The sequence below is a fragment of the Somniosus microcephalus genome, chromosome 19 (assembly GCF_052327205.1).
Source record: "Somniosus microcephalus isolate GS21.2 chromosome 19, FLI_Smic_1.0, whole genome shotgun sequence".
Taxonomy (NCBI): domain Eukaryota; kingdom Metazoa; phylum Chordata; class Chondrichthyes; order Squaliformes; family Somniosidae; genus Somniosus; species Somniosus microcephalus.
In genome coordinates this window covers 25,099,892-25,111,940 of record NC_141005.1, presented here as the reverse complement: position 1 = coordinate 25,111,940, position 12,049 = coordinate 25,099,892, and the positions used below count along the sequence as shown (strand labels likewise).

General features: G+C 40.9%; 1 protein-coding gene across 5 annotated transcripts in view; it reads left to right on the top strand.

The window, feature by feature from the left end:
- hectd4 (HECT domain containing E3 ubiquitin protein ligase 4) overlaps positions 1–12,049 on the top strand; it is a 268,113-nt gene that overhangs the window by 92,136 nt on the left and 163,928 nt on the right. For 3 of the 5 annotated variants that reach the window (XM_085961397.1, XM_085961395.1, XM_085961399.1), the window contains exons 7-9: positions 1,018–1,188; positions 3,905–4,097; positions 10,080–10,241. In XM_085961397.1, coding sequence (XP_085817523.1) covers positions 1,018–1,188; positions 3,905–4,097; positions 10,080–10,241 — 526 coding nt within the window. The remainder of the gene's footprint in view (positions 1–1,017; positions 1,189–3,904; positions 4,098–10,079; positions 10,242–12,049) is intronic. The other 2 variants (XM_085961398.1, XM_085961396.1) reach the window with 1 other exon arrangement.

The following is a 12,049-nucleotide window of genomic DNA, read 5'->3' as shown; positions in this document are numbered from 1 at the left end:
GTATCCCCACTGTGTATATGAATTGTTTAACTTGTATTTCCCATCACTGAACATAGCACTATTTGTTTTCCTTGTCAATTTTCTCCCTACTCCCTCCCTCCTGAAGTTGTTCTTTCTTTGGGGTACAGTTCCTTTGTCACTAGATGCTTTCTAAAACAGTCCCCACCACTTATAGCAGGCGAGTTCATGCAAATGCGATTTGTCCGTTGTACGCGATGGCTGGTATAATGTGGTAGCGCTGTGTAACAACAATGTTGTCGTCGTTGATTAATAGTGTGTTGACCTGACAGGGAAAGTGGCATACTGATGTATAACCACTGAGTTAAATTATTTTTATTATTGGAACCTGTGTGTGCTTTTTATCATCAAGTTGTGTACTATGTGTAGACTAATGTCACAGGAAAAAAATGCTAACTTTGAACTTTACCATGTGCAGTAACTGCCCAACTTTAACACTAACCATAGCTCTAACCTTGAATCTGATCGATTCTGTACTAATAGTTGACTGTGAAGCCTTCTGAATAGTGAGTAAGCACAGCTGTTTCTGTCTGAATTATACAGAGCTCAAAAGACGCTATAACCAGCAACTTTGAAATTGATAATACAAATGGCTAATGGTTATCGCTTTTTGGCCGATATAAGCGACTGTGACGTGGACATTTTAAGTGTGGGGGGGGGTACTGTACATCATCCAACTGGCCTTTGAATCTTGATGGCGAGTGTCAGCAAGTTGTTTGTCCATAGAGGGAATCATGTCTAAGCTTGATCACATCCAGCATCCACACTTGCACTTCCGGCACTACCATCACTTGGTCTGTATGGATCAATTAATCACTGGTTAAACCACTGAGCCATCATGGGAGCCCAGTAAAGTCATCTTTCAGGAATTCTTTAGTGCTGCCATTTGGACAAACTCTTTCAGACTAGTGAATCTTAGACTCCACCAAAATGCAGTTGTACACCAGGCTGATCGAGTTGTACTGTGTTTTACCATTTTGTTTACTCTTCCTCGTTCAGGTGTCCCAGATAGTGTCCATGCCACCGAATCACTTCCCAGTTGGCAGTAACATGACCACAGTCCATCTCTGCTCCGATGGAACTTACATCTATTGGATCTGGTCTCCTGCAGGCTTGAACGAGAAAACTCCCAAAGGCCATTCTGTTTTCATGGATGTCTTTGAACTGACGGTAAGTTTCTGCATGGTTTTTGCTTTAAAACTGACTTAGATATGTTTGTCTTAGTAAACCACCACAATCTTATCTTCCATTTCCAGAATGTACATTTTTAAGCCTTGTGTATTACTGGATGGTGCAACGGCCATTTTGCTCTGGCTGTGGTTTTCGCACTAATCTGTATGGAAAATCTTCACGGTGGATATGGTATAATACTGAAATCTTGAATATAAGATTATGATTTGAATAATTATTCATGTAATGTTACATGTGCACAGTTCCTTCAGTGTTTATGCTCTCAATGTATTACAGGATTAGTTTACTGTTTATAAAAAAAAAAAAAAAAAAAGCCTTGAGTTTTATTTAGGCTTATTTTTGGCTGATTATATGATTATGCAACAGGCGACATGTACAGTCTGTTCTCCATTGTATATCTGGCTTTTATATACACAAGGTAACAAGATCACAGTGATCTCTTGGAATTTTCATGTGACTTTTTTTTAAAAAACCATCCAGATGCATTGAAATTATGTCTATATATCTACTTATAAACTCTGCACATAGGAAGAGAAGAACGAAACACTAGCCATAACTGTCACCACTAGCCTGCTGTTGCCTGCCTCGTTCTGCTATTATGAGTCGCATTGGTGGAACCCTTGTTACATGTTGCTTGCCTGTCACTTCAGCTGCAGTTGGGGTATAGTTTGGAGAACACCAGGAGAAAAAAATGGTGAGGGGGGTGTGGGGAGGATGTGGAGAGGGGAGGGGGAGAGAAAAGAAAGGATACTTACACTCCTAATTAAAAGGTTTGAATTAAATTTACACACAACACTTAATATTAATCTTAATTAGATGAAATAAATGTATCCTAAAAAGCAATGAAACACATCTTCTGCTTAAACCCCCCCTCACATCCTTTACTGAAATCGCAGCAGCAACCCATTAGTTGAGGGGAAAGGGACACACATGCTGGTGTTACTCAACTGGTGAGTTTTTCAGCTAATCACAGCTGGATTAATTCGCCCTGAGATAGTTGATGAAATTTTCCAGTCCTGATGAATAAAGCACAAATATTGTTTCCTGTTTTTAAAAAAAAAAAAAAAAAGTACTGTGGCGTTTCATCAATGAATTGATTGGTGTTGACATTTTAATGTTTCAATCTCTCTCTGGTATTAGTCCCCTCAAAAAGTGATTCTGATTCTTGTGCCAGTCTCTGGCAAAAACAATTCGATCAAAGATCTGGCTAACAAAACCTCCATTATTTTTCTGTGTTCATTGTATACCAGATTGTAGCTGAAAAATTCAACATTATTTTTTAAAATATTGAAAAAACTTTTGGTTTCTCAATGACTTAGCAAATCTTTCTAATTAGTAGTTAAATGGTTAGACCAGAAAGCTCCCAGGTTTGATTCCCCCGTCTTAAGTTAAGGGTGTTAAGAGGTGCTGCAATTGATTTTAGTGCTTCTGAATTGGGGAGGAAGGAATTGGGTTCCTGCTCCTGATTGCTATCCAGTGATCTCTGCGGCAAGTAACATATAAATGGATATCAGGTGAGGGCAGGATCAAAATTGGGCTGTAATGCCCCGTCATTGAATAACTTGCTGGTTAAAAATTGCACATGATGAATGGCCACTTGGATGCGGTATTGGCGAGTAAGCAGTGTCTATGTAATTGTACCACAGCATGTAATTGTCACCTTCAGAAATTGAGCGGGGAAAATTGGAGAGGGCGAAGAGAAACAGTATAACTCTGTGCGAATGTTAATGACCTGTGAATATTAAACCTACATCATTCAAATTGAGCTGTTTTAATAGGAGTCCTGACCTCAAATATAGGCTGAATGAGCATCAAATTGCAGGTTGAGTTGGGTATGAAACAAAAAATTCCACCCATTTAGGAACTGAGAATTATTTTGTAAGGGACTGAGGATAAGGCAGATGTCATCCCAGCAACAGAACACCCCTGTGTATTAGCAACATAAGAGAATAAGTGAGGAAATGGGCATGTTTTGGCCCAACCAAAATAATATGTCTAATGAGACTATTTTAAGAACATAGAACAAAAAATAGGAGTAGGCCATTAGGCCCTTCGAGCCTGCTCTGCCATTCATTAAGATCATTCTACCTCAACACCACTTTCCCGCCCTATCCTCATATCCTTTCATTTCCTTAGTGTCCAAAAATCTATCGATCTCAGTCTTGAATATACTCAATGGCGGAGCATCCACAGCCCTTTGGGGTAGAGAATTCCAAAGAATCACAACCCTTTGAGTGAAGAAATTTCTTTTCAGCTCAGTCCTAAATGGCCAACCCCCTAAAATGCTCCTGCTCCAGCTTTCCAGAGGTGCCAACGCATGGAAATTCAGCTTTCCCCTCATTTTTTCTCAGACTGACAGACCAGGCAAGATCAGAAAATTAGGTGGAGAACACTTGACCACCTACTCTGGCAGACTGTTGATACAGCAGTGTGCTGCATCTCCTGGGTCTGCCTGTTAGTCCATTACAAGAAATTAGCCTTGCAGGAGATTATGCTTTCAAAATAAAGATGAATTTAAGTAATTGTATTTTTTGTTTAGCTATGTAGGATGCTAGTTGCAGTTGTTGGCAGATGATGGATGTCAGACTTTGTAGCATGTCAGTCCAGAATTATGTGGTGATCTGTGCTTTAATGGAGTTTGTTCAGTGTGTTAAATGTTCTTGCAGTCATGACACTTGTGTTTCTTCTGTTGTAGGTGCACAATGAGATCTGCACAGCATGCCCTCTCCAGGAACGAACAATCTTAACAAGAAAAGAGGGGGAATCTGCAAAAAGTATAAATGAGATGCTGCTGAGTCGACTTTCCCGATATCGTGCCTCCCCATCAGCTACATTGGCTGCTCTTACTGGCTCCACAATTACCAACACACTGAAGGAAGACCATTCTGGTAAGGGAAAAATACTTGTTTTTTAGGATCCTGTGGCCTTGAAAGCATTTTGTTTAGATAGCTGACTGTTGTAGTTTGGCTCTCGTATACCCACATTCAAAAAAAAAAAAAAAAAAACAAGCCTCACATTTTCACACTGATGTACAGGAAACTTTCGATTTACCGGCACCTAAATAACCGGAAATCTCGGTTAACCGGCAAAATTCAGGAGTAGGTTTTACTTCATATTGTATTTTGCCGCCTTCCATCTGTGCTGTGCAAGGGTGTGGCTGCAGCTGTTGCTAAGCTACAGAGACGCTTGAAACTTGAGGCCATTGTTCTACAGTTGCTAAGCAACAGGGTTTGTTGCTTTATACGGAGCTGTCCGCTCTCCCTATCTTTTACTATAGCGTTCGGTTATCCGGAATTTTTGATGAACCGGCACCACGTCGGTCCCGTCTGTGCCGGATTTAAAAAAAAGTTTCCTGTAGTGTGAATTTTTATGTTGGAAGAGAGACTGAGATGGTAGTGTGGTGAATTTAATTTTGGGGATTTGCGTTTGAATCTAGCCCAGACTGGCATGAAAGCGGTCTTTTGTGTTGAATGTGACGGCCTTAAGTGAGAGAAGGTCAGGGCAGTCTTAATCCAAGTCTACAGTGCAAAACAGCTCCTAATTTGTTACTAAATTCTCTATATCTGAGAGGTGTGGAGAATGGCAATGTCACATTGTTACAGTAAATGGTAATGTTCTGAGCTTGGGATTGAGGCACATTGAACGGAGGGGAGGAAGCTTTCCTCTGATTTTACCTGTTCTATACCTGACATCGAAACTATTGATACTGACATGGGGGTTCCAAAGTGGATCATTGTTCCAATTCCTAACACACTCTGCCTTCACCAAACCCTTCACCATAAACATTAGCTATAATAATAGGAAAGAATGGAACGAGAAGGAAGAGATCAGTATTTGAATTGTTTCGAGACTACTGTTTTGACAGAACAGGATTTGTTGCTATACACAAAATACTTGCAAACCAAAATTCTGAAAATGTAACGTTATTGGAATCAAACTTACTGAACGGGCTGCCCATTAAATTCAGGATGAAGTATTTGTTGGTTGAAATGTAGTAGAAAGAAGAATAGTCAGTGAAGTGGTCCTGAGCTTTCCCCCTTCATTCTGGTTTCTTTGCTAAAACCATTTCTTCTCTGTGAAAGATGTTTTTTTTTAATTTGGCAAGAGGGGGGAAAAAGGGAAAATTTAAAATTTAAGGCTGAAGTGATTTCCAGATCTACCATCTGCTGACCAATATGCAAACAAACCTGCCTCAAGAACCCCTCAATATAGTTTTCTTAATTCAAACAAAAAAAATCTCCCCTTGCTTCTATGGCGATGGTGTCAGACTAATCTTCCACATGACAATTTAAAAATAAACTTGGGAAGAACATTTATGGCAGAAAGTTACCTAACTGTCAGGACAATTAAAGCAGTTTATTTTAAAATTGCTGCAAGTGAAATATTTTTTCTTTAAAATATTGTTTTAAACCACCCTTCAATTTCTCCCCTTACGAGCCCTGCATTGGTCAGTGCACCCCAAATGGGCAAGAGTGAGGCGTGGAGTGGTCTGCTGCTAGGTCAATACAGCTCTAGGCTGGACACCAGGAGCACAATGAAGCTTCTTGATTGGAATTTCTTTCAAATCTGCCTCACACCTCCCCATAGCTGTCATCAGGACATAGTTCAATGGAGGGGTTGAACTTGTTTCCTTCCATTTGGTGGTTTTTTGATGCGTCACCCTCTGCATACTCTTAGAAGCACAACTAGCTATGCATGAGCAATGTGGACCAAACTTTCAGCTCTGATTTTTTTTCTGTTTTCAAACTTGTAAGGCATAGACACTTGAAATGTTCTGCTTTGATACTGAGCTGAATTATGGCGATTAAGTGCACTTGACAAATGCAGACCTTTTCAAATCGAATTCTGACTCATTAGGTTTTGTAGAGCACTTTGCATGTCTAAATTTGAGGATAGTTAACAAAATATCTGATTTCTTATATGGGGTTTCCAATTATTCTTTGTAATTTGTATTTAGAAATATCTTTTTAAATGGAAAAAGTCCTATCTTGAGATGTTCCAGAATTCAAAAGTTAATATTTAGAAAAAAATGTGTTTTTTTTCCAAATTGTGCCTGGAGTACCTAAAAGTGTGGGAGAAATATTTTCACGAGGGGAGAAGGAATTGAACATAGCCTGTCTTGCATTGAAAAAATTAAGCATAGTTTTATTGTGGCATCCTTCCCAAAGAATGATTTTGACTCCCCAGTAGAAAATACCTCCTTTCAAAACTTTCATATAAATTGCATCCATCGTGTGAAAATAAATATTGAAGGTCATGCTGAGTGTTTTTTTTTGTTGCTCTAGATTTTAAACCTGATTCTTTTTGGAGTGGGATGGCAAGGGGTGAGGTGGGGGAGAGAAGACTCAGAAGATGGAGAGGGAAGAGAGAAGAAAGAGAACCGTGGGTTTAAAAACACAATGAATCCATCACTTAGAAAGTTCAGCAACCGCTAATTAGTTACTGTTTTTCAGTTGGTATGAGGCCAGATACTGAGGATTTTGAGCTTGCTAATAAGTGGAAGAGAGTTTCTGATGGATGTAAGCGGATTAAATATGCCACGTGCACTCTGCAGACGATCACTGAGGATTAGTAGCATCTTCAGGATTACAGTAAACAGACTAACCTGCAAAGCACCTTTTCTCAGTTTTTATGAAGGCGGATGTGGTGGTGGAGGAGGTGTTGGATAAGAATACTGCTCGTCATTTTGTTTTTATAGCCTCGGCAGCATGCTCCTTCCTTCAGCTGGAAAGGTGAGAATGTGGAGTTCTACATTCCGGTCATGAGTTCTGCTCTAGCCAGGAGGATGTGTAATCAGAATGAGCTAAATTGAATGATGTCTGTATTCTCTGGTCATCCCACTCTGCCAGAACCCCACATTTCCCACAATGGGAGAGAAGGTAGAGGATGCACGCTGGGAAGTAGGGGGTCGAAAAGATTGCCGAGGTAGGATGGAGCAAGACCATGGGGGGATTTGAAAATGAAAATGCGGATTTTACACTGATTCACTGGGGAAACCAACGGAGATTGGTGTGCAGGACCTGATGTGGAATCGAATACAAGTGCAAGAGTTCTGCACGAGTTGGAGTTTATGTAAGATATAGTTCAGGAGGCTGAGGAGGAGAGCATTGGAAAAACGGAATTGGTGCTTCAATGTGGATCTGTGGCAGAACTGAACAGCGTGGTTACTGTCTTATCAGAGCTCCAGAACACTCAGTACTTGCTGGAAATGAAGATGGTGACAGAAGTGAAGTTGGCATTTGATGCATATAGAATTAGCCTCATGTTTACAAATGACCTCACCAAGGGGGGCAGCATGTAGATGAGGAAAAGTAGAGGGCCGACAATGGAGCTTTGGGGCATGATTGTGCATCACAATAACAAGAACTGCAGCATTCTAACTTACTGACTACTGTATGCTTAGGCTTGGTCATATCTGTTCGAATTTTTGTTCCCCTCCTTTCCTGAAGGTGCTGAATATTGCTGTAGTGCAGTTCCAGTAATAAGCTATCTATTTGTTCCCCACTCTCTTCTGTGCATCAGCAATAGTGGAGGGATCCCTACCACTGAACCCAGCAGTGAATTTTGAAACTGTAAAGAAAAAGATAAACCAAGTGGTGGCCCAAACAGCAGTAGGCACTAAGAATTGATTCTGCCTATGCTCACAGTGGAATTGAGGCTAGCAGACCAATGAAAGACTCCAGTCAGCAGGCTTATACTTCAGGTTGACTTGCCTGCCTTCAGTTCCTTGGTACAGTTCTTTTAAATAAAATCCCTGTTTATGTATTGCATATTCAGAAACAAAATTTCACACATGTAACGGCATTATACCTTGAGTGCTGCTTGCTTCCAAGCATCTCTCCCAGCAACTAGTGGAACTGCAACTAAAGGCAAGACCTCCGTGTACCATCAGTTTTTTGTAAGTTTTCTTTTATTGTATATGTCAGGAGGATTGTTGTTTTCATGGCTTTATCCTCATCATAGCTTATTGTGCTTATTTTAGATGTGAATTAGTTTTGTAAGTGAAACCTATTGATGATCAGGATCATCACTTTGGTGTCAATCTTTGGCATGTTAATAGATTGTGAAGGCAGTAATGTTTGCCTAATAATGAACCACAAATTAATGTCCCTCGGAAGGGGAAAGGAGCTGACTCATCATCTGTAGGTCTGACGTCATGAGCGATCTGACACCCCAAGAGTGTAAAAGAAGGGCAGGGCAGCATAGGCAGACAGAGTTGCTGTTGCCATGGTGGGGTAGAATGAGGCAGCTGGAGTAGTCTCTGACCCTTGTCCTGTAGGAATATCCTGGTTACTCTGAGGTATCTAAAGGGGAATGTCATGGGGAGTCGTTGATTCACGCAAGTGTAGTACTATAACGTATTGAATTTCTCTGCCATGAAGGATTATCCTTGTCATCATAGGCCTTCCCCTCTAATTGAAGGGAGGTCACCAAAGATGGTAGTGCAGCGATCACGAGGGCTGTGATCAGTTTCTTGTTTGGAAGTTGTATACCTGTACCACAAATGCTCTGATTTGGCAGTAATCCTGTCAGATTATATTTTAGGATGTTCTGGATGAAAGGAATGGCTTATTTTTTTCAAGGCATTTCAGGTGGCTAAAAATGGTTGTTGTGACATTTGAAGTTTTCACATTTAGCTGTCACTGTCCAGGTATGTCACCTGAATTCCTCTGCATTAAGTCCTCATCAGAGTAATCTTCCATTCATGTAGATGGCACTCCATGCAGAACTTTATGGCAAAAAATTCCTGGATTTTGGCATGTATGTTTGTGGTTGGTTTATATTTCATGTAGTCTGATCTTGGCAAACAGATTTGCATAGACAACTGGGCTTTGCTAACTTGGAGCCTGTAGAGACTGTAAATGGGTGACTTCAGGGGAAAAAGTCAGGTATTCGAGAGATATATATGTGTGTGTGTGTGTGTCCTGAGTCAGAAGATCATGGGTTCAAGTCCCACGTCAGGGCCTTGAGCACATAAATCAAGGCGTGCAGTGCACTGTCAGAGGTGCCGTCTTTCAGATGAGACGTTAATCAGAGGGCCCCGTCTGCTCTCTCAGGTGGATGTAAAAGATCCCGTAGCACTATTTCGGAGAATAGCAGGGGAGTTATCCTTGCAACATAACAAAAACAGATTACAGGAAACTTTGTGATATCCGGCACTGACGGTGTTGCCGATTTATCAAAACTGCCGGACGTACAAAGTTAATGTTGAAGCATACGGAGGTTTTCATCTCCGTATCTGACCACAAACACTGTTGCTTATCAACAGCTTCTAAAGAGTCGGCTGCAGCTGCAAGCGTCTCTATCTGAAGCTGTTGCTATAGCTACAGACCTTGCAGTGCCTGACTGGGGAAAAAAAAGAAACGAGAACTAAAAAAACTTATAGAAAACGGCTCCTGATTTTTGCCGTTGGATCGAGTATTCCGGAAATACAACCTCCCGGATAAACCAAAGTTTCCTGTATTTGGTCAATATCACATTGCTGTTTGTGGGAGCTTACTGTGTGCAAATTGGCTGCTGCCTATCCCACATTACAACAGTGACTACACTCCAAAAGTACTTCATTGGCTGTAAAGCGCTTTGAGATGTTCGGTGGTTGTGAAAGCCGCTATATAAATGCAAGTCTTTATAGAGGCTTAGTGATTTTTATTTTAATGTTGCCTAATCATTTAGTCTGCATTTGTTTTAATCTGGTGATTTTGGCCTTGACTTTCAGCTGAAGAGAATCATCTGTTTACCTAACAATGTTAACCAATTAGCTTTGAGGAAATAGATTTGACTCGATGTTAATCAGCCGCCTTTACGTCCCAAGAGAAAGGCATTGATTGAGCAAAATAAGTGATTTTATATTTTCTTTACCTAACATTTAGCAGCAAATACAAGCTGTGGCTTACCCTTGAAGACTTTAAGGAAGACGCCTATGTATACATGTGGGACGTACCTGGTTATGCTTGGTGCACCACCAGGAGGATCTGGGAGTTCTGCAACACGCTCCCTGTTTGGTGGCACAAGTGGATTGTCCTCTTTAAAAGGTAAGTCGAATGTGATTTTAAACATACCTTTTGTTTATTTTAGGGTGTGGGTGTTGAAGACTCTGCCTCATCTTGCTAGCTGTTTTAAGTTTATGATGCAGTATTGCCCTGGTACCAATACTTTCCAACACAAACGACACCAGTATACTTCAGTGTTGCGTCAATATGCTTCTTGTGTGATACTTCAAATTCCTGCCATTACCACAACCTTTCACAGACCTGTAACCATTAGTGCTTCTGCCCAGTATTATTCGGCTGAAAGTGCTCTTTTGATACAGCCAAAGATTTTAGAAGGACAAAATGTACAATTGTGCTGCTGGATGTGTTTGGTTCAAGTCAACAAATTTCACGCACCCACCATTGTGCTTCAATCCAGTGCTAGTGGCAGCACTTTCAGTGAGGCACAGAGGACTTTTAACTGCTTTAATACATTCCATTCCAGTTAACGGAATAACCGGTTGGCAGCTATCAAAGTGTTAATAAAAACAGAAAATGCCGAAATACTCGGGTCAGGCAGCATCTGTGGAGAGAGAATCATTTCATGTTTCAGGTCGATGACCTTGCATCTGAACTGGAAAAAGTTAGAGATGGCGACATGCTTGTCATTTTAATTCTCCGCCCCGCATCCACTCTGACCTCTCTGTCCTTGGCCTCCTACACTGTTTTACCGAAGCTCAATGGAAGCTCGAACAGCACCTCCTCTTTCGATTAGGCACTTTACAGCCTTTCGGACTCAACATTGAGTTCAACAATTTCAGATCATAACCACTGCTCCCATTTTTTTCCTAGACAGCAGCTGTTGGTAATGATTCTGTTATTGCCATTTACAGTTCCTCCAGAGCACCCCCTTTTGCCTCGCACCATCATCCCCCTTTTGTCAATTAATCTCTCCTGCCTTCCACCCGAACACAGACCTTCCCTTTCGTTCTTTTCTCCCCTCACCCTTTTCCCTGCCTCTGTACTTGCTTAAAACCTGTTACATCTCAATTTTTCCAGTTCTGATGAAAGTTCATCGACCTGAAACGTTAACTCTGTTTCTCTCTCCACAGATGCTGCCTGAGCTGCTGAGTATTACCAGCATCAGCAGTATTTTGCTTTTGTATCAAAGTGTTACTAGTTTACATACTGTATTTATATCAAGAAATGGTTTGTGCAAGAAATGAAAGTATTTCTGGCATAATACTGAATGAAATCAAAAGTTGTATGTAGTACAGGAAACTTTCGTTTAACCGGAGGTTAAATATCCGGAATGCTCTATCCACCGGCAAAATTCAGGAGTTAGTTCAGATATTTTTTTTAACTTTTCGTTGCTTTTTTTCCTCCAGTCCTGGCTCTGCAAGCGTCTAGCTGAAGCTATTGCTTAGCTACAGAGACGCTTGCAAGCTGCGCCGACTGTTTTGAGGCTGTTGCAACAGGGTTTGTTGCTTCAGACGGAGCTCAGAAGCTTCGTATATGTTTTAACATTAGCGCTCGTTTTTCCGGCAGTGTTGATCGACCGGCACCAGCTGGCAGTGCCGGATATCAGAAAGTTTCCTGTAATGGACTGGTTTTCAGTATTTAGGATATTAACCTCCTTCAGTATTTAATAAGTGTTACTATAATTGCTTCTACAGTTTCCTCTATGTCTGGTGTATATATGTGTGATAAGAAACCTTTCAATATATTAGCACTGAAATATGTCTGGAGATTTACAGCATAAATCTTACACAAAACTAGGGTCCAGAAAGCAACCTGCAGGACACTGCTAAAGAATGGAATAGTGAAGGCTAGTGGCTTAGAGGTGGTGAACGGAGATGAGGTACTTTCCT